The 22,301-nt window shown below is 37.0% G+C and overlaps 1 protein-coding gene across 1 annotated transcript in view; it reads right to left on the minus strand.

Annotated features, from left to right (window-relative positions):
- The window catches only part of LOC145989438 (katanin p60 ATPase-containing subunit A-like 1), a 96,562-nt gene that overhangs the window by 69,833 nt on the left and 4,428 nt on the right, over nucleotides 1–22,301 (minus strand). Inside the window, exon 2 of the mRNA XM_083124781.1 lies at nucleotides 19,736–19,765. Coding sequence (XP_082980907.1) covers nucleotides 19,736–19,765 — 30 coding nt within the window. The remainder of the gene's footprint in view (nucleotides 1–19,735; nucleotides 19,766–22,301) is intronic.

Below are 22,301 nucleotides of genomic sequence, written 5' to 3' on the forward strand. Positions count from 1 at the left end.
GAACACTTTCATATATTGCTTAGGTTTGTTGTTGTATATTGTGTTCAGTGAAAGTTTATTTCTTTAATATCTAACCAAAAGTTAAGCGTGAAGTTTAATAACTGTTGTTTGAATTGAGCACATTATTCTGAAAGTTGTTAGAAACTAATTAGATCTTTCATATATAAAACAAGATGGTGGATAGTACTGGGAGCGTGTTTCTTCGCTCTCCAAATTGTGGTTTTATTTTCTTGGTGTTGTGCTTCATTTGTGTTTTTCAATACCACGTACGCGTGAATCAGAACTCTGAAGTAACTATGGTCAATAGTGGCTCATTATTGGAGACGTGGAAAATAAGAAATAGGAACTTTCTTTTTCCGGCCGCTGGAACTTCTTCTGGCCTGACCGCAGCCATGATGGGACTACGGACGTCCGAGGACCAACGACCGCGAGGTAAGCGATCCACTCTCGACTACTTTCACCTCTTGTGCCTCGTGCTCTTGTGCGGTGACATCCATGTCAACCCGGGACCCTCCCAAGGAAATTATACTGTTTTTTCCGTGTATTACCAGAACGTGCAAAGTATAAAAAATCAAACTTTCTGACTTTGACATTCACTTAAGCGAGCTACTGCAATATGACCGCTTAGTTTTCACCGAAACTTGGCTAAACGACACGGTGATGGATAGTGAATTTCCATTATTATAGCATTTCAATGTCTTTAGAAATGACCGTGTAAGTCGTCGTGATGAAGGAGTGATGATCTGCGTTAATGTTAAATGGAATTGTAAAATACGAAGAGACCTAATCAAGGACTGTGAAATTATTTGGATAGAACTTAATTTTCAAAAAAACAAAAACTGCTAATTGGATCGTATTATCGCCCACATAAGAACTCTCCTATTTCCATCCTCGAAGCCTGTAGGGATTCGGTATTAGCAGCAATGTCAAGTGGTGATATTATGTTATTTGGTTATTTCAACCTGTCCATCAATTGGGAAAGCCCAAATACAGGAACTATAAACTGCCAAAATGATCAGTGGTAAATTGATACGTTCATTCACGGAATAGGGTTAAACTAGTTCAACTTGCATAAAACACGTGGTGACAGCAACCTTGACTATATAATGGCAACCCTGCCTAATATGCAGGTAACTACAGGTAAAAATATCAACTCACAAAACTGAATTTTTTTAGTAACTCTTTTACTGTATCAGTGGTTAGGGACTGGAATGCACTTTCACATGAAATTAGAAAATCAATTCCCATAGGTATCTTCAAAAGAAGTTTAAGAGAAAGTTTCATGGAGTGATTTTTTTTTGTTTTGTCAAATTAGTACATGTTTAATAAATATTTGTAGTGGCCTGTTATGTATATAAACCTATGTATGAGTGTGTGTACAGTCACGGACACTTCTGGGTTGTAACGACCCTATTGAAGAAGCACTGAAGCAAGCCATCCGTGTCTGACCACCAAGCGCCTTGTGACTAGACAACCCAACCAGCATTGAAGTTCTGCGGTTTGTATACCAGTCACGGGTATACATCTCTGTAAATTGAGTACTGATGCCAAAGAGAAATACGAGATGAAGATTGTCGATCGTAATGTCTCGTGTTCTCGACATGGAATAATACTCGGTCCACGTTACGTTCCATTATTTTATGTTGTTTGGGAATGAACCTGACGGACGGGGTTTATATTTTCACTGCTTGGATTACAGTAAATTCCATATTTTACAATTATATTAATGCTTTGAACGAAAATAATACCCAGAAAAACATCGAACACACGTGCACACCACTCTTCTCACACACATGCACGCGAAAACAAACACACAAAGCTAAGTTTTAACTTCCAAGTGAATGTAAAAATAACAGTAAATGGAGAAGCACGATGTGCGAAACATGGGATTTTTCACAGAAATTATGCGTCTATTTTTGACATACGTGGTTTCTATTAATAGGCAATGAAACAATTATTGAGAGAAATTATGATGCATTTTCGTCTTCAGGTGTTGAGGAAGGAAACAGACTGACTGGAAAAAAAATTGTGGTGTTATTGATAGAGAGTTGGTTAGCGTACAGAGCTTTCATCAGTGAGGTCTAGGTTCGATTCCCACCAAGGACAATTTTTCATTTTTTTCTATTAGTGAAGAAGTATGTAATATTGTTTTCTAGACATTTTGACGAAAGGATACACATCAAATTTGTTCGTTTAATCTGTACTTTCATTCTTCTAATAAGTTCTCTATCACAAGGGGATATAGAGATTCTCTATCTAGGCGATGGATATATTTTCAGTGGTTCCGTAGCTACGATTCTCCAGTCCCTTCCACACATTTGTCTTATTTATTTACTTAATTCATATCAACTCACGAGATACCATGAATCTAACGAAAACACACAGATATAGTTAGAACAAGAAATACACCTCGCGTCGAAGGTTCCAGACTCGAGTTGTGGCTTTTTTTTTTTTTGTGAGGGTGATTATTCCTGTGTGTATGTTTATCATCTTTGTCTAAAAATATTCCTCATTATTGCCGTGATTAACCTAGGTAGTGACGAAAGTGACTGAAATAACAAAAGTACAGAAAATGCAAGACACATCTGCCTAGGCATGTTATACCTTGGGAATTAGCAATCTGAAAATTAACTCGTTTCAGTCGACTACTTGCGAAAGGGTTACGTGTTGTCTCGTTTGGAGTGTTGGTTATCGTGTCGGACTAGCATGCGGGCAATCCGAGTTCGAGCCCAGCGTAAGGAATTTTTTTTTCTTTTTGTCTAATTTCATCCAACCTTATTTATAAAACTGAGGTTTTTCTGTAAAACCTTTTGAATTGCATGTCACTTCGTATGTTGGTAATCTGAAAGCAGCAACGAAGCGACGATGTATTTGTGTATGTGTTGAAAAAACGCAGTTATTTATTAGCGAAAAACATGCAGCCACGTGAACGCTTCCTAGTTGTCCGTGCTAATATGGCAGTAGCTACATTCTGTCAACACACACCAACTTTCACGTTCCCCGTAAAATAATTGCCTTTCCACGTTTCAAAATTATGAGTGCTGTCTAAAGCAATACTTTAATACTTGCGTTTGCATGTTCGAAGCTAAAGTAATACGAAACTTGTTTTCCCCAGCAAATGACATTGAAACCATTAATAACTGTTTGCAATGTGATATTGATATCACATATGGAAAGAATAAAAGTGGAGAATTTCGCTTAAAACAACTTATAAATATATTAAATTATGTGGATACCTGATGTGAAACGTACGATGCACGATCAGAGATCCTGAATGTTGCATTGAAAACTGCAGAGAACAATGACTGACTTATGAACAGTGAAAAGTTTTTCCAATGAGATTTTATTAGTAACTATAAATAAACAAGGGGAAGGACACAGGTTGGTATGATGAACTAAATTGTAATCTAAAAGTGTTAATTGCAGGAACAAAACACGTTCACGGTCAAAAATAGGGCATTCAATTTCAGGCACATTACACTAACTGAAAGACTATTTTCAAAAATAATAGTATCCCCCGTTTTTCACCTTTTTCTCAGTTGTCACACATGTCAATTTCCTCTATATTCTCTGTATTCTCATTGGGACAAACACACACATCCATGCCCGAACCGAGCATTGGTAATATCGTACGCTAGCCAACAATTCCCGAGGAAAAGTTTGATACGCGGTTTAGGCACAAGTGGTTGGAATCCCACTTTAAACTATAGATCCAGTTTTCTTACTGTGCATAAAGTGGACTTAAAAAGAAGAAAAAATCGAGGAAAATGGCTTGAAGGTTTCGATGAGTTCCAAGTGCCTTGATGAGGCGAAGCTATTACATGATTTTCAAGTGGTCAAGTGGCCACGTGGTAGCGGATAAGTTTCACGTAAAGAAGGCTTTGGGTTCGATTCACTTTCTATTGCCCTATTTTTTTAAATAACTCGAGCAACTAATTATTGCATTTTAATTAATAATTTATTGGAGTAAAGGTTAAATACATTTTTATTTTATTTTTGGGTGGAAATCTTTACTTTACCGTTTTAAATTTTATTTGTGAAAATTATTTTTTACGATAGTTTTTTCACATTTCTCATCATTTTACAAACATACTCAACAAAATGTTATGCCTGGCGAAAAGTATACATTTCTTTTGAGAAAATGGTCCAGAAATACATATAATACTATTCACAAGAAATGATCGTAATCCTTTGGAAAACAAAATTCAATTCAAAATTCAACAATTCGCATAGCAAATAAAATAAGAATGTTCGCAATAAATAAATTGAAATATATAGTCGCTCGAGTTAAGAAAAAAATTGGAGGCAATCAAACCGGAATCGAAACCAGTATCTCCTGCGTGTCAAACTAACACGCTACCACCACACCACCTGGTCTTCTGTCAGTCGGACAATCTAATCGTCTCGTGAGTAACGCTTGCTAAGTTTCTAATCTTTGAAGCGCTTGTAATTGTTTTTGTGTGTCACGGAGTTATGTTTACTGCATCATTTGAGCACACAATCCAAACATACGTAAATTTCGTACACAGAAAACATGGGTTTTCTGCACATAATTACGGAGCATGCGCTCTGCCAAGGACTAGAAGAAACCTCGCAAAAGTTACCGAAGCTTCTCTGCGGTGCTGACAGTTGGCCCCGGAATCACGTGATATTGCTTATCAGTCGACATGACCTTGTGTCTGCAGAACCAGCACACTAAGGTGAACGAAGGTGTTTTACGTGATTTGTAAGCTGGAACAAAACATGCCACGGTTTACAACAGACAGAGGTTAGTCTTCAGCTTTGGGAAAGACAAACCACACTAGGCATACAGACAGAGTATAATGTAAGATAAAAGGAAATTATTTCTCCGTCTCCTCACACTGACAATTTTATTGCCTTTTTTTGGAGTTATTTGACCACAGAAACGGATTATATTATTGAATTCGTATCTCATGTAATGGCTTGGTTCAGTATGCTGATCAGGTTTTCTGACAAAAGCAGGACGAGCTACCCAAAAACAGTAATTTTCTATCTTTTATATCTGCTTCCTTCCTCATCCGGTATAAGGCAGACGAGCACATAACACAAATATGTAAGAGAAGTATTACTAATTTGGTAAATTTTCTTGCAATTGAATTTCTGTCATGAACAGCTGCAAAGAAATTGTTTCTTTCCTGTTTAAAGATTACACTGAATAATTGTTATTTGATTAGGAAACTAAAAATGACTTCAGTATTCCCATGCAGTACACAAGAGATTCTAAACACACACTAAAACATAGTACTGTTCGTTTCAATGTATTATTTCAACAATCAAGACACAAAATAAAGGGCATGCTCAAGACAAAATTATGTTTCAGTGATTATCAGGTGTATTACATGGTTAACATCAAGTTTGAATTTCCCATTTATCCAAATATTATTAATTTTGAAAATAGTCTTTGAGTTAGTGTAATGTGCCTGATATTGAATGCCCTATTTTTGACCGTGAACGTGTTTTGTTTCTTCAATTAAAACTTTTAGATTACAATTTAGTTCATCATACCAACCTGTGTCCTTCTCCCTTGTTTATTTATAATTACTAATAAAATCTCATTGGAAAAACTTTTCACTGTTCATAAGTCAGTCATTGTTCTCTGCAGTTTTCAATGCAACATTCAGGATCTCTGATCGTGCATCGTACGTTTCACATCAGGTATCCACATAATTTAATATATTTATAAGTTGTTTTAAGCGAAATTCTCCACTTTTATTCTTTCCATATGTGATATCAATATCACATTGCAAACAGTTATTAATGGTTTCAATGTCATTTGCTGGGGAAAACAAGTTTCGTATTACTTTAGCTTCGAACATGCAAACGCAAGTATTAAAGTATTGCTTTAGACAGCACTCATAATTTTGAAACGTGGAAAGGCAATTATTTTACGGGGAACGTGAAAGTTGGTGTGTGTTGACAGAATGTAGCTACTGCCATATTAGCACGGACAACTAGGAAGCGTTCACGTGGCTGCATGTTTTTCGCTAATAAATAACTGCGTTTTTTCAACACATACACAAATACATCGTCGCTTCGTTGCTGCTTTCAGATTACCAACATACGAAGTGACATGCAATTCAAAAGGTTTTACAGAAAAACCTCAGTTTTATAAATAAGGTTGGATGAAATTAGACAAAAAGAAAAAAAAATTCCTTACGCTGGGCTCGAACTCGGATTGCCCGCATGCTAGTCCGACACGATAACCAACACTCCAAACGAGACAACACGTAACCCTTTCGCAAGTAGTCGACTGAAACGAGTTAATTTTCAGATTGCTAATTCCCAAGGTATAACATGCCTAGGCAGATGTGTCTTGCATTTTCTGTACTTTTGTTATTTCAGTCACTTTCGTCACTACCTAGGTTAATCACGGCAATAATGAGGAATATTTTTTAGACAAAGATGATAAACATACACACAGGAATAATCACCCTCACAAAAAAAAAAAGCCACAACTCGAGTCTGGAACCTTCGACGCGAGGTGTATTTCTTGTTCTAACTATATCTGTGTGTTTTCGTTAGATTCATGGTATCTCGTGAGTTGATATGAATTAAGTAAATAAATAAGACAAATGTGTGGAAGGGAATGAAAGTACAGATTAAACGAACAAATTTGATGTGTATCCTTTCGTCAAAATGCCTAAGGTCTAAATCACAAACCCTGACACCTTCTGTAAACAAACGGTCTCACCGATTCGATGTATCACTCCGCGTCAGCTGATCCATGACCGCAATCATCTGCTGTTACACTCATAGTTCGCCGGACCTATTCATTTTATGTAAGAGCCTGTGAATATGAGAACCCGCTCTCAAAACATCAGACGAATATGCAGCCGCATACATTGTTACTCTCCCGGTCATTCTCTCTTTCATAACCCTTAAAACTGCAGACACTGACACACCACTGCACTGGGATACCAACTTAACCACTTCATTTACTGGTTTCTCAGGATACCACTGACAGAACGTTACATAAATATTGAGTAGAATCTGTTTCTCACCCCTTTTCAAAGGCTGTCCTTGCTGGTGTTTTGAAAACAAGCTCGGAGAACACTGAGACCTTCCCGCACGCACAGAACTCGGCATGTTATTTTTCTAAGGATAAGTCAGGCAATATTACTAAGTTGCACTACTTCCTTGCTGTTCACATGATTATTTTTAGAAAATAACCAATGTTATAAAATATCATTATGTACACAAATCTCTAAGCTCATTGAAACTTACAATGCATATTACTACAAAATGTTCACACTTATCTTGCCTTGCCATGTCACCAAGTTATTTTACGAAGTGCACTATATTTGGCGGAACAAAAATCGTTATTAGGATGCTTGTCAAAGTTTCCAACCGCAATAAATTTACGAACTTTCTTTGTCATCATCTTAAATATACATTACCATGTTATATCATTTTGTCTAAAGAAATGCAAGTAAAATATATTCAATTCGCATGCAAAGAAAGAAGCCAAATTTATGGGAACTGATTACTGGTGCAAAGAGTTATTCATAAAGGTGAAGCAATAAGTACAAAAGAAAGAGCATTGGGTTTAAAGTGAGATGTCATTTGCGGCAGCGTATCCCATACTACAAATTTGCCATTGTTTTACCTTACGTAATGAATCCTGTAACAACGCTGGATTTTCGTGTGGATTATTTTACTTCTATGAGTTTGCAATGCTTTCTGCATGCAGGTGGTTTTGTTTACAGAAGGTGTCAGGGTTTGTGATTTGAACTATAGAAAACAATATTACATACTTCTTCACTAATAGAAAAGAATGAAAAATTGTCCTTGGTGGGAATCGAACCTAGACCTCACTGATGAAAGCTCTGTACGCTAACCAACACTCTATCAATAACACCACAATTTTTTTTCCAGTCAGTCTGTTTCCTTCCTCAACACCTGAAGACGAAAATGCATCATAATTTCTCTCAATAATTGTTTCATTGCCTATTAATAGAAACCACGTATGTCAAAAATAGACGCATAATTTCTGTGAAAAATCCCATGTTTCGCACATCGTGCTTCTCCATTTACTGTTATTTTTACATTCACTTGGAAGTTAAAACTTAGCTTTGTGTGTTTGTTTTCGCGTGCATGTGTGTGAGAAGAGTGGTGTGCACGTGTGTTCGATGTTTTTCTGGGTATTATTTTCGTTCAAAGCATTAATATAATTGTAAAATATGGAATTTACTGTAATCCAAGCAGTGAAAATATAAACCCCGTCCGTCAGGTTCATTCCCAAACAACATAAAATAATGGAACGTAACGTGGACCGAGTATTATTCCATGTCGAGAACACGAGACATTACGATCGACAATCTTCATCTCGTATTTCTCTTTGGCATCAGTACTCAATTTACAGAGATGTATACCCGTGACTGGTATACAAACCGCAGAACTTCAATGCTGGTTGGGTTGTCTAGTCACAAGGCGCTTGGTGGTCAGACACGGATGGCTTGCTTCAGTGCTTCTTCAATAGGGTCGTTACAACCCAGAAGTGTCCGTGACTGTACATGTAGATATATTTATTTCTTTGAATTACATATTTTTACCGCTGTTGATTTAACATGAAATGTATATGTGTGATCGTTATTTGCAATGTTTATATATGAATCAATTTATGAATATGTTCTATATTATGAACTTTTGTATGTGGTTGAGTGTAAGAAAAGGCATGAGCCTTAATCTCCGCCACAAATAAATAAGAGACAGATAAATAAATAAATGACTCACTCGACGTTACAACTCACCTGCCTACCATGAAGAAAGACAAGGAATCCGTCAAGCAGAACCCCCCTCCCTCACCACCTATGGCGAAAAGCTCCTTGGAATGTCATCCAGCGTAAGATCAACGCCTACCCTTGGTTTTTGTTGATGGAAGAGGAAGTGAACAAAGCCGTTGAGAACTTTGTCAAAATACTGCATGCCACGATAAAGGACTTCGTGCCCACTGCGAGACTGAGATCTACCAAATACCCCGTCTGGTTCGACAGAGAAGTTCTCTTTGTGTTAAAAAATTAAAAAAACAGGCTTGGTACCTATGGAAGCAGCACCCTAATGTTCACACTTACGGTACCTATTGTGACATCAGACGTCATTCAAAATACCTACTCAGAAAAAAATATAGTGAACATATAAATAACATAACAACTGAATGTACTGCAAACCCTAAGAGATCCTTCACATTACTAAATTCAAGAAAACAAAGCCCACGTATACCTAAAGAAATTGTTCATAAAACTGATATTGGTAGTGGAGAAGAAAGAGCCGAACTTTTCAATGTTTTTTTTTTTCATCAGAACTTCTCACCTCCCTCAGTTTCCGATCCTCTCCTCCACTTAAATGCTGTCTGTTCTCACACACTATCTTCAATCAAACATCCCCAGAGGAAGTAAAATACCTTCTCGCTTCATTGCCCCTCCATCGTTCCCTAGGTCCAGATGAAATCCCCACAATATTCCTACGTAAAACTACTAACTCCTTGGCTCTTCCTCTGTCTGCCTTACTCAACAAATGTTTCTCTAAGGGTGTGTTTCCGAAAAAATTCAACGGACCAACATTGTGTCCATTCACAAAACTGGAGATAAAAAATGTGTAAAATCCTATAGACTAATCTCACTTATGTCGCCACTATCAATTATTTGTGAAAAAAATCATCAAAAACAGGTTACTTCAGTTTACGTCACCATATATCAACACAGCACAACATGGTTTTCTTCCAGGCAGCTCTTGCCTAACAAATCTTTCCGTCTTACTTTCGCATGCTGCCAGAGCTATTGATAATAACTCCCAACTTGACACTATATATTTGGACATTTCAAAAGCCTTTGACAAAATTAATCATAAATTTCTTCTTCATAAATTATCATCCAGATTTACCATCCATGGCAAATTTCTCTCTTTACTCCAGGACTACCTCCATGAGCGTGAACAACGTGTTGTTCTTTCAGGTACCTCTTCTAACTTTCTTCCCATTTTGTCTGGAGTTCCTCAGGGGAGTGTCTTAGAGCCGCTCCTATTCCTTCTGTACATGGATGACCTCCCTGAAAAACTGTCCTCCCTCCCTATCAATATACTTTTGTTTGCGGATGACTGTAAACTCTTTAAGGAGATCTCATCGCATCATGACATGATGATTCTTCAAAGCTCTCACAGAACTTGTTAAGTGGTGTCGTCAGTGAAATTTAGAATTAAACCCTCAGAAATGCTATTTCCTTACTTATTCCCTAAAAAAGAACAAAGTGGTGTCTACTTATTCTATTGAAAACAATCCAATCCAAAACGTTTCCACCCAAAAGGACCTAGGTATTATCATGGATGAAAAACTCACTTTTAATTATCATATTATAGCTACCACTAAAAAAACCATGCGCCTTCTCGGTCTTCTATACAGATTTAGCGAAATTCAAAACCCATCATCTATTGCTTTATTCTTTAAATCTTTCATCTCGCCCATCCTTGAATACTGTTCCCCACTTTGGGCAATGGCCTCAAAAACCAATCTCACCAGAATAGATTCTGTTCTCAGTTTCTTTCTTGCAATTGTTCGCCATAAAATACCTTCCTTTCGACATGTATCCAAATCAGACACCATGGCTGCTCTGAATATTCACACTCCACCCTTTCGTCGTGATCTAGCTGACATGAAATTTTTATACAAGATAATAAATGGCAAAATCAGAACAGATCTCCTAATCAGTAAATTGACACTTAGGGTACCCCAAAAGCAAACGCGCAACCTGCAACCCTTCCACAACCCAACCACTAGGCTATCCCTTCTACAACGCTCTTCGTTTTACAGGCTCCCAGAAATCTACAACAAACTTCCCCTGAATGTAGATATTTTCCTTCCAGAACGTAATTTTTGTATATCACTGACCAAGAAAATTTAAATCTATCCCACCTTGTTATTGTTTTTATCTTTTGTTATTTTTTGTTTCTACTTTATGTTGTTTCAGTGTAAAATGGCCAAATAAGACTGTATCTGAAACTCTGAGTAAATAAATAAATAAAAATTGTTATCTTGTACATAAATCCAGAATTCTTATTTATGTATTGCCTACTAGTGTACCTTTAAACTGCTATTAATGGGATTAGTGTAACATTATCATTACTTAAGTGCGATATTCCTAAAAGCAAAGGACATCAATTACAATAAATCGAAAAAAATAATGATTTAACCTTGTGTTGCACTTTTCATTTAATGATTTCCATGTCAAATCAGGCAGGAGTTGACCCTCATAGTCACCGATATTGATGATATTTGATACACAGCTTTGCTTTGCTCCAAAACCGATACCTGTGAAAGGATTTTGCTGAAATATGATTATTACGAATTATATGAGGGTTGTTCAAAATATCATTTATGAGCAGCAACATGCTCTTTTCAATTAAGTATATCTCTGGAACGAATAAAGATACAGAAGCGTTCTTGAGCTCGTTGTAAAGAGGAAAGACGATTGTATATTATAAGATGATCAAATGTTCAAACTTAGTAAAATTTGAACACTCCGTTCAAATGTTCAAATTTCAAGTTTGAACAGCTCAAAACACCCCCAATCGATTTTTCTCATTTTTGGACACTTTTAACTACCATGCTTCCTCTTCATACTGAGAAAGTTTTATAAAGGTGTTTTTTGATATAAGGGAGGAAAATGAGATTGAAATTTGTCCTGCATGAGCAATGAACTGAGCTGCAGCGTCCTCCCTATGATGAGACTTCATTTGTGTCGCGCTAAAGGATATACCGCGTGAGGCACCTAAAAGTACCACCTGAAATAGCGAAGAAACCAGAAACAGTAGCGATGTAAGGTTTTCGGGAAACAATAATATCAAATGGGGCTCGTAAATCGGAGGTATGGGGTGGGTCGAAAAATATCGACAAATGGGGCATCTGGAGCAAAGTCATATTTTTTTTAATGGAACGATGTTACAATAGCATGCATAATATAAAAGAGCACACGCAGAGAAACAAAACGCCGTTGGTCTCATGCATCTACTGCACATAGGAACGAAGATATGGCCATGTGAAAATATGTAAACAAACTAACAAGTGGCCCACTTGACCGTCAGTACCACAGCATGTAAGACTTCTCAGGTGCCTGACAGAACTGCCTTTACGCAGAGCAAGTTTTGATAGCAGGTCCACGAGATCGTGTTAGTTCATAGCAAGCAGTCGTAGTGGTAAGAGCGAAGATTATGGTGTTCACAAATATAGAAAAAGCGGACATGATCCTGATTTATGGGGAATGCCGAAAGAATGCCTCAGAAGCCTACCGTGTGTACGCAGAGAGATATCCGGACAGACGACAGCCATCTCGACGTCTGTTTGGTAAGTTATTTATTAAATTAAGAGACACCGGAAGTGTAACACCACGAGCACGTGTGCGAACAAGCCAACTACAGGTGCAACAAATGTTCTCGCCGCTGTTGCTGTGAATCCGCAAGTTAGCTCCGTGAAATTGCCAGGGATACTGGGATGAGTCAGCGAAGTGTATTGCGCATTCTGCACACACACACAAGTTTCACCCATATCATATCTCCCTCCATCAGGAACTTCACGGGAATGATTTTGTGGACCGTGTTCGGTTTTGCACATGGTTGTTACGACACGACACATCCGATTTGTCACGTATCCTCTTCACTGACCAATCATGGAAATGTCAACCTAAGGAACATGCACTATTGGTCGGTGAAAAATCCACATTGGCTTCGCCAAGTGGAACGCCAGCGCCCATGGAGTGTGAACGTGTGGTGTGGTATAGTGGGTGAACATCTCATTGGCCCTATTTTTATACAAGGGACACTGAATGCTGACCGATACATACAGTTTTTACAACATGAACTGCCTGTACTATTGGAGGACATACCACTTCAGACAAGGAGGGACATGTGGTACCAACATGACGGGTGCCCAGCTCACAGTGCAAGACGCGCTACAGCATGTGTGGAAAATACATTTCCAAATCGTTGGATTGGACGTGGAGGGCCTGTCAAATGGCCGGCTCGTTCCCAAGATTTGACACCGTTAGACTTTTCCCTGTGGGGAAAGCTGAAGGACATTGTCTACCGGGATGTGCCAACAACTCCAGAGGATATGCAACACCGCATTACTGCGGCCTGTAGGGACATTCCCTACGAGATGCTACATTCTGTGCAACGATCTTTGCCTGGGCGCCTCGTTGCCTGTATCGCAGCTGACGGCCACCACTTTGAACACACACTTTGATAGGTTTTCGCTTCTTACGCAGTGGTTCTTCGACATACTGTCATGGTCATTTTCATTATGCTGTAACACTGTCAAATACATGGTGCTGACGATGTCTACTGTATTTTTTCTTCCTTTAACACGTTCTGTCTTCATCTTGTCCAATGGCTTCCGACATCTCATACTTGTACATGCAGTGGTACTGACGGTCAAGTGGGCCACTTGTTAGTTTGTTTACATATTTTCACATGGCCATATCTTCGTTCCTATGTGCAGTAGATGCATGAGACCAACGGCGTTGTGTTTTTCTGCGTGTGCTCTTTTATATTATGCATGTTATTGTATATCGTTCCATTTAAAAGAAATATGACTTTGCTCCAGATGCCCCATTTGTCGATATTTTTCAACCCACCCCATACCTCCGATTTACGAGCCCCATTTGATATTATTGTTTCCCGCAAACCTCACATCGCTACTGTTTCTGGTTTCTTCGCTATTTCAGGTGGTACTTTTAGGTGCCTCACGCGGTATATACTTACTGTTCAGGGACAGATGATATTCCGCTTGATAATTGGCTTCATTCCGTGCTTGTTATTGCTAATTTATACGTTACTGTTTCCATATTTTTAGCCGCGTTCGTGGGGACGAGATGTGAGCGAGTTGTGAAAACTTGTGTGTTAACCAAAAAAATGAGGGGGGGGACGACGAATGTCGGGAATAATTCCGTAAAAGATGGATTTTGGTCAGTTGTTAGACCACTACTAGAAGTACAAAATCTCAAACGTTCACGGCCTTCTTCCCTGTGCTTCCCTCAAAAATCGGATTCACAAACTCTTAGTTACTGGCCTATATCTGAGCAGTTATTTCCTGTTAAAGTTTTGATCCTCATTAGATGGACTGAAGAAAAGGTAATGTTTTGTTGTTCAATAATGTGAGTGGTTTTCACGTTATGTAAGAAATCATCTTTTTCAAAAAAGACAAGTCTTCCTGTACTTTTAGAAGTTTCTCCATTGTAAACTTCAAATAAATTATGCGACAGAAAATTATTTGGAATAAAAGTTATATCATAATTTATAAGCGTTAAACTTATATAGGTTTTAATGTATTTAATGAAAGAATCGCCATAAGATATGTCTCCAAATAGAGGACACCCACCATCTTGATTACTGTCCAGCGGCTAAATCCCTAATAATTGACTAAATGTTACACTTTCTGCTAAAAGCAAGAGACTTGGTAGTATAATTGTTATGCCATTTAAGGTATTTTCAGTCGAGGAGCCAATCGCTATGTGCGTGCTGATGCCTCCCATGTTCAAAAGATTCCGCCGTATTAGAGATACTTTGGTTTGATATATCTCGGGAACAGTGACACCTATGATACTAAGAGACATGGTAGGCTCATGCGCATCGCCAGGGGTTCCCCGGGGCTGCTGTGACGTCAACTGGTGAGCAACTCGAGATTTCGCCCGCTACAACTGGAAGTGAATCTTTGTCTCTCGCTAACAAATAGACGTTTCTTTCTTTACTGAGAGTTTTCTTCAAAATGGCTTGTGCTGTGTTGGGATGTAATAATTGCAACAGTAAGACTAAAGGAGGAGCTGTTAGGTATTTTTTTAATTCCGAGAGATGAAAATGCACTAAAACAGTGGATTTCGCTTTGTAGAAGCGTGTGTACTTCACACATATATGTATACTTATGTAAAATGTGGAATTCCATTTTAGACGCGAATATAGAGTTTTTAATGAAAAATTTGCCTAAATAAATTTGTATGTATTTATTATTATTTACTTTTTACAATTTATGACTATTTTAAAACCGGTTTCAAGACCAGATAACAATTCCAAAACATATAAAGCTCTGGAGCTTATTCTGAGTTCATTTTTAATTTAATGGGATGGAAAATCGGGAGTTTGTAAATATGAAAATTGCGAGAAAAGCTACATGTATTAATTTTAATGCAGGTTGCTATAGGGTGAGGAGTATTCCCCCACCTCTAACTTGATTCATTCCAAATCAGGAATAATCATTTCCTACCCACTGAATATGAAAATCATATTCTTAAATATATCGTACTTACAGAATTCTACTTCAGTTGAGTTCATTTTAGAGCCCCAAAGCTATATATAAAATATCATTAAACTAATTTATGACAGATATGTACCGTATGCAGTGCCCTTTAGAAGCCATGTCTTCGGTATTTTCTCAGACTTCTAGAAGGTGTGTTACAAGTACTTTTCTATCAAATAAAAAAACTTTGACGTATATTAACAGCACTTTTCGAACGCTTGTTGACAGTTATAGCATTGTGTTGCCCTTTTTTAAAAAAAAAAAAAAAAATACTGAATCTAGATGATTCCCGATCAACTTGCAAGAGATCTAACTTTTTAGAATTTGTAAAACATTTGACATAGTAATTATTTGTAATGCAATTACCTGTACCTTATGATGCTCTTCAAACGCTGGAAGTACTATCATTGCATATGTTAAACCGAAATCCTTCATATCTCGGAGCAAGCAAACTTAGAGGAAAACCATACGCTCGAAATAATTTCTTTCAATGGTTGGTGGACAATATGAAGAGCCAGTTTGAAAAGCTAGGTTTTTCGGGTGTGGTCGTATTAAATGCAGTTACATACGTGTGTTTTATGGTGACATGTTAATTTCTCGTTTATATCAAAAATTGAACTTTTATGTAAGCGAAAGCATGTATGCGTCACCAGTCGAAGATTTTCGCATCTACAAAGAAAATTCAATACACATTTTAACCTCACTCAAAGACTTCGTGAATCCAATCCAAATTGTACCAATATCTACAGCTGAGTGTGAAAGCGGGGTCAGTGCCATGAACTTTACCTTAACTGATTAGAGAAATCATTTAGAAGTTTTAAACCTGCCTTTTTTTTAAATACTTGTAGACTCCCAGTGCATTGTTTTAATGCAGAAAACTTTGCAACAAAATGGATCAAGTCATAAGCATTACAGTGTTCTTGACAAGCCAAATGGCAAATCATCGAACCTGCAGAGTCTCATTAATTTCGTGCATTCAACTGAATAATGTAATTTTCTTACAGTTTGACTTTAGAATTTATCTTGAAATGGTGTTATGTTTAGATTTTAAGCAATTTATGTCAAATTCTAAGCATATCTAATGCATAGGTAAATCCTCCCCTTCTGATAAAATCACAAATAGCACCCTGTTTTAATGTCTAGGAAATATCGCTGATCCATTTCAACTAGGAATGGTATCGAGATGAGACAAATGTATCACCACTCAAACTTTCACAACGTATATAAGTCATTAAAGCAAAATCTTTTGTTAATAACGTTTTTCTGCTTTACATTTTGTTCGACGCTGCGAAACATTTTATCCTGAATTGATGAAACCGGGCAGCACAGCCTCGCAATTGTCACTAATGGATTCACTTTTCAATTACAATAAACAAAATAAACGACTTATTTGGAATATGAACAAATGAATAAGACACACTAATTTAAATTTATTTTAAGTAAATTCTTCAAATGTGATACCAAAGTTTCGAACGAGATCGTCTCAGACATCAAGTATCGTCTCGTTTTGATTTAGCAGAGATTTATTTCAGTCTCTTCTCCAAATTTGAGACTTTTCTTGTCTCAGTACCATCTCTATTTTCAAAAAATCTCTTAATATATAGGTTTAAGTACAGTTTTCCGAACACCCTCTGACAAAGTTATAAAAATAATCGGTGAGGTATATTGTACCCCCAAAATTGGACTGTCGTATCGCATCTCGAAAACAAGACGAGGCAGGAATTAGTTTCGGAAAATTCCATTTGAAAAATTCAAAATGAAAGAAGGTCAGTCATATGCTCTTCTGATGCAGATTTATATCTTCGAATCGACGCGATCACTTGTTTATAAAACATGTACCCCCTTTATACGAAGGGAATTCGTCTCCAGCGTGATTTTCTGAAAGTAAACTAACTCATTCCATCGCTCCACATACATTTTGAATAATTTTCATCTCCTTAAAAAGATTTCCAAACACACAGATCAATGAACTTACTAGTAGCAAGCACAATGTAGTACATGTAGAATAAGTCTACAACGGTTTGAATTCCTGTGGTAAAGAAAATAATGCTTACAACTTATATTTTTTGCATTGAGCAATTAGAAAATACTAGGTTATTTTAACAGTAGCATCTTGTATCTGAAGGGGGTACAAGGGGTACAACTAGAATCTTCGATTTAGGGGGTACAGTGCCCCCTTCAAAAATTTTGGGGGTACAATGTACCCCTGTACCCCCCGTTCCTGCGCCACTGTTCTTATGGGTTTGATTCTATGTTAAGAAGGATTACGTCAGTCCTTGTGCTTGTACGTGTGGTACTGTAATGTTGTTTGTGCACTTTATAAAATTTGTGTTAAACTAAAAAAAAATTGCAGTACAAACTTACATTATAAATAATGTAACTAAACATTTGGCGTTTAGGAAATATCATTTACAAGAAAGAAAAAACTGCACTAGGCTATATAAAATTTTATATTTATATTCTTCATTCTTCCATTAAAGAAACTATTCAATTTAGATTTTTGTTGTTTCATTGATACTTTTTCCACCCGACGAACTGTATCTTGGATGACTACCGTGACTACCTCCCTATGTACTATATTTAACTTTTTTTTACTACTTTTCACAAACACTGATATATATAGAAGAAAAAGCAACAGCCATGGTGAAAATGCGAAAATATTAACACAATGTCCAAACACTTACAAGGATCAATGCAACATGTGTTAACTTGAGATACAGACGAAAAAGCGACTAAATTAGCTACAGGTTTTCTTCCGTATGCTCCTCCCCTACGCTCTATTCATTCCTACTTTTACTGACTTTGTGCACAAAGAAATACCAGTCCTTTTAAGCAGTAAATAAGGTTTTTAACCTTCCCCGGAAAACTTCATTCAATGAAAAAGAACCCCTGCTATGTGTTTTCTACCCGCTGGCTGCGACATTTCCCCACCAGATGACGTAATGCGCTGGAAGGGACGAAAGTCGTCCGCCGGATGAGCCAACCTACTACTCTTAGAACCATGGGTGACACCTATCAATGTCTGGTTTCCTCATAAGTGCTCCCAATAGTATAATCTTTCACACTAAATCAATAAATCTATTTTTGAAAAATAAACGATTCTTTTGTGAAAACAAATTTTTTAAAGTATTTTGTGAGAATAACTACGTGTTGAAAATTATGTTGATGGTTATCTTCTTACATTTTCAGTCATATAAATTAGAGCTCATTCCAACATCTCGAAATGAGGTCTCAAGCAATAAAATTTTGTATAATTGGCATTTGTCCAGTAACTTTATAAATTTTAAAATAGTATTTTAAGTATTCAATTCATCTAAAATTTAAATTAAAACTTCTAACAGACATTACCCAATATTACTATATATGTATAATACTATCGTTTGATTCGGGAATATTTTTAAGACTGCTAACTAGTAGCGGCGAAAGGGTGCCGAACCTTGTGGGATGGGGGGAAAGGGCAGTTAATTTTCTTATTAGACAAGACTTTGCATTAAGAGGCCATAGTGCGAGGCAAAAAAGTGGCAAAAAGTTTGGGGTAATTGCCCCACGTCCTCCAATCGCCACCATTGCTTCTGACTCACAGTTATTTTCATAAAATATTATAAGTAATGATTTTTTCCTCAAACATTCCCGACATTCCCCCTTCATTTTTTTGGCTAACACAGAAGTTTTCACAACTCGCTCACATCTCGTCCCCACGAACGCGGCTAAAAATATGGAAACAGTAACGTATAAATTAGCAATAACAAGCACGGAATGAAGCCAATTATCAAGTGGAATATCATCTGTCCCTGAACAGTAAGTATATATATCCTTTAGCGCGACACAAATGAAAAGTCTCATCATAGTGACGCTGCAGCTCAGTTCATTGCTGATGCAGGACAAATTTTAATCTCATTTTCCTCCCTTATATCAAAAAACACCTTTATAAAACTTTCTCAGTATGAAGAGGAAGCATGGTAGTTAAAAGTGTCCAAAAATGAGAAAAATCGGGGGGGGGTGTTTTGAGCTGTTCAATCTTGAAATTTGAACATTTGAACAGTGTGTTCAAATTTTACTAAGTTTGAACATTTCATCATCTCATAATATGCTACCATCTTTTCTCTTTACAACCAGCTCAAGAACGCTTCTGTAACTTCATTCGATCCCGAGATATACCTAATTGAAAAGAGCATGTTGCTCATAAATGATATTTTGAACAACCCTCATATAATTCGTAATAATCGTATTTCAGCAAAATCCTTTCACGAGTATCGGTTTTGGAGCAAAGCAAAGCTGTGTATCAAATATCATCAAAATCGGTGACTATGAGGGTCAACTCCTACCTGATTTGACATTTAACCCTTAATTATTTATAATCATCTATTTAACAATAGAACATTAGAAGAGTTTTTTTCTTCATTTGTAGTTCTTTTGTATGCAGTATGTTATTTGTCTTACCTGCTTGGTGTCCAGTTTCTGCTACATTGTCTGAAAGGATTGAGAAAACAGGAATAAATCAATAAACTTTCGCAAAATAGAACTGAAAGTAAGGAAAATACTCGTATATTGCAATCCGAATTGATAATAGTCACATTTATATTACTAATACAGTTTTAAAGAAGAAAGAGTCTTTGTACAGCACTAGAATATCTTGTATTTTATCTGTGGCTTAGTCAATCAATATTTTCAAATAAATGTTGTTTATCAGCTATGCATAATTTGCTTTCACCTTCATTCAATCTTTCTTGCAGCATGAACTACAATACACATCTTTGGAATTGGGAGGAGTTGATAAGAGTGACTCGAGTTTTACGAAATAAAACGTGAATTAACTTGATCGGTATTATGCCAAGCCTCAGAATTACAATGTTTAGAACTATGGAGCATATTAAAGGTCTATAAAAGTCAGCGGCGAGGCGTGACATTCTTACGTAGTCATCGCAATGCTTGCCAAACGTTCAGGGTCAATATTTCTACCGGGGGAGGGGAGGAGGCAATATTTCTCCACGGTAAAAACCAAGGTCATTCGTTATGTTATGCGAGTCATATTCTAGTATCCGAATGATAATAATATCTCACGGTGCTGTAAGTTCATGTACACACCATGTCGAGAAAACGAAAAATTCTGAGTTTGTTTACCATACATTTTCGTCCGATGAGAAGTTCCGAAAAATTGGGAGAGCAAATCCTATCGAAAATACAAAATTTCAGGTTGATAACATTTTTTACTATAATATTACGAACGTGATTTAAAATTCGAATTACTAGGAATTACACCAAAGAAGAGCCTGAAGAAATGCGCCATTCCTACATTGATAATGATGATAACAGTGTTCGTACATGACGTGTGAAGTAAGGATGACCAAATCCGGATTTCTTTTTATTACGGAGTATATGATCGTAAAATGAGGAAGACGAAACTTTGTTAATTTCTACATGAAAAATGGAAAAAATTGTTAAACCTCTCTATCTGAATTTCAGATTGGCTCCGAAATCCGAAAATTTCCGAATCGAGATTTAAAATTTTCCAGAATTCTGATATTTTTGGCCATTCCTAGTGTGAAGGTAAGATGTGCTAGGAAAAGGTTTTGTCCACAGGATCCCAAAAATTTAAGAGGAGAAATACTATGAGTGAAATACAATGGATCCAGAGTTTCTCTGTTTCTAGTTCTTTCCATCACTAACCGTGGGTAAATTTATGCTTTTGCTTTACTTTTTCTATGCATTATTGCATTCATGTATTCTATGCAAGTTGTGTTGCGATGCTCTTCAATGTGTTTTTCCTCTTAAAAACGAGAGCGTTGCATGCTTTACAGTGCTGGAAATAACAGGAAGTCTCAAACGTTTCAGCTTGATGACGTCACAGAAACTCTGCCGTGGTTGTAAACATGGGGTTGAAAAAAGGTCTCTTATGACCAGACGGGAGAAACTAGCGGTCGACTGACCTTGGATTCGCAGAATTCTGCGATGAGCTGAGCCGACTGACACCATTCTATTCAACAGGAAACGTAGCGGGGCGGTTTGGCACGGGATGTAGAACTGGGCTCTTATTTCGATGCGCTAAAACTTAGCGAATCTCTTGCTTATTTCTAGCTGTTTCATGGTGTCACTTGACTAATTTCGCACAAATATGCCAATATTTTGACTTATTTTTTAGTTCTTCTCCAAAATATTTAAAATGCAATATTTTTATTATTTTGCTGACCGAATTAAAATTAAAAGTGTAGTCTAAAGTATATATTTTTTTGTGTTGCTTTTATTTTTTATTTTTTATTTGATTCGTAAAACAAATGCCTGTGTTCGTAATTGGAATAAGCAATAAGAATAAAGGGGAGCAAACTAAAATAAGAAATGTCCGCTTTTAGCTCTCCCCAAAAGTATAAATTTATTAGAGGGTGGGTGAACCCCAGTGCCGATCCATGCAGAGACAGCGATTTAAAACTTCTACCTGAAATTACTCACCCTGGGAATCAAACCCGGGACTCCACCGCCGTGGGGTCTTATGATTACTATGTAAGGGGTTACAATTAGGTTCTTGACTTGTCGCATTAGCACCAATCAAAAATAAATGAACCGTGCTTTTTCCCTGGAGTTACCCAACGGTACGCCGTGTCGGCATATTTTTTTATAGACAGCAGCATGAATAACGTAGTATTTGTTACAGAATCTTATGGTTAACTTTACATAATATCCGTTTGTCACTATAGAAACAGACTTGAGATCGTAAAATGAGTGAAAAACTTTTGGTATATATGCAATAGGAAGTCTCGGTCTGTCTGTGTCGCTGAAATCAACCAACTGTTTTGAAACGTTCACCTTTGTGTCTCGGGTGTTGTTTTCGATAGACTCATAGAAAATAAAGTGTTGATATTAATATTACTGCTTACCTAATATTTCGTAGATTTCTCTGTTGACCAGGTTTTAACTTTCTATGTCCAGCAGTTCCTTTCAACGCTCTCTTCGTCTTGATAAACCACAATGTAGAAATAGGATGGAAGTGTTCGAATAAACTTTATATTTATAT

The sequence above is a fragment of the Lepisma saccharinum genome, chromosome 6 (genome assembly GCF_977018435.1).
Source record: "Lepisma saccharinum chromosome 6, izLepSacc3.1, whole genome shotgun sequence".
NCBI lineage: Eukaryota > Metazoa > Arthropoda > Insecta > Zygentoma > Lepismatidae > Lepisma > Lepisma saccharinum.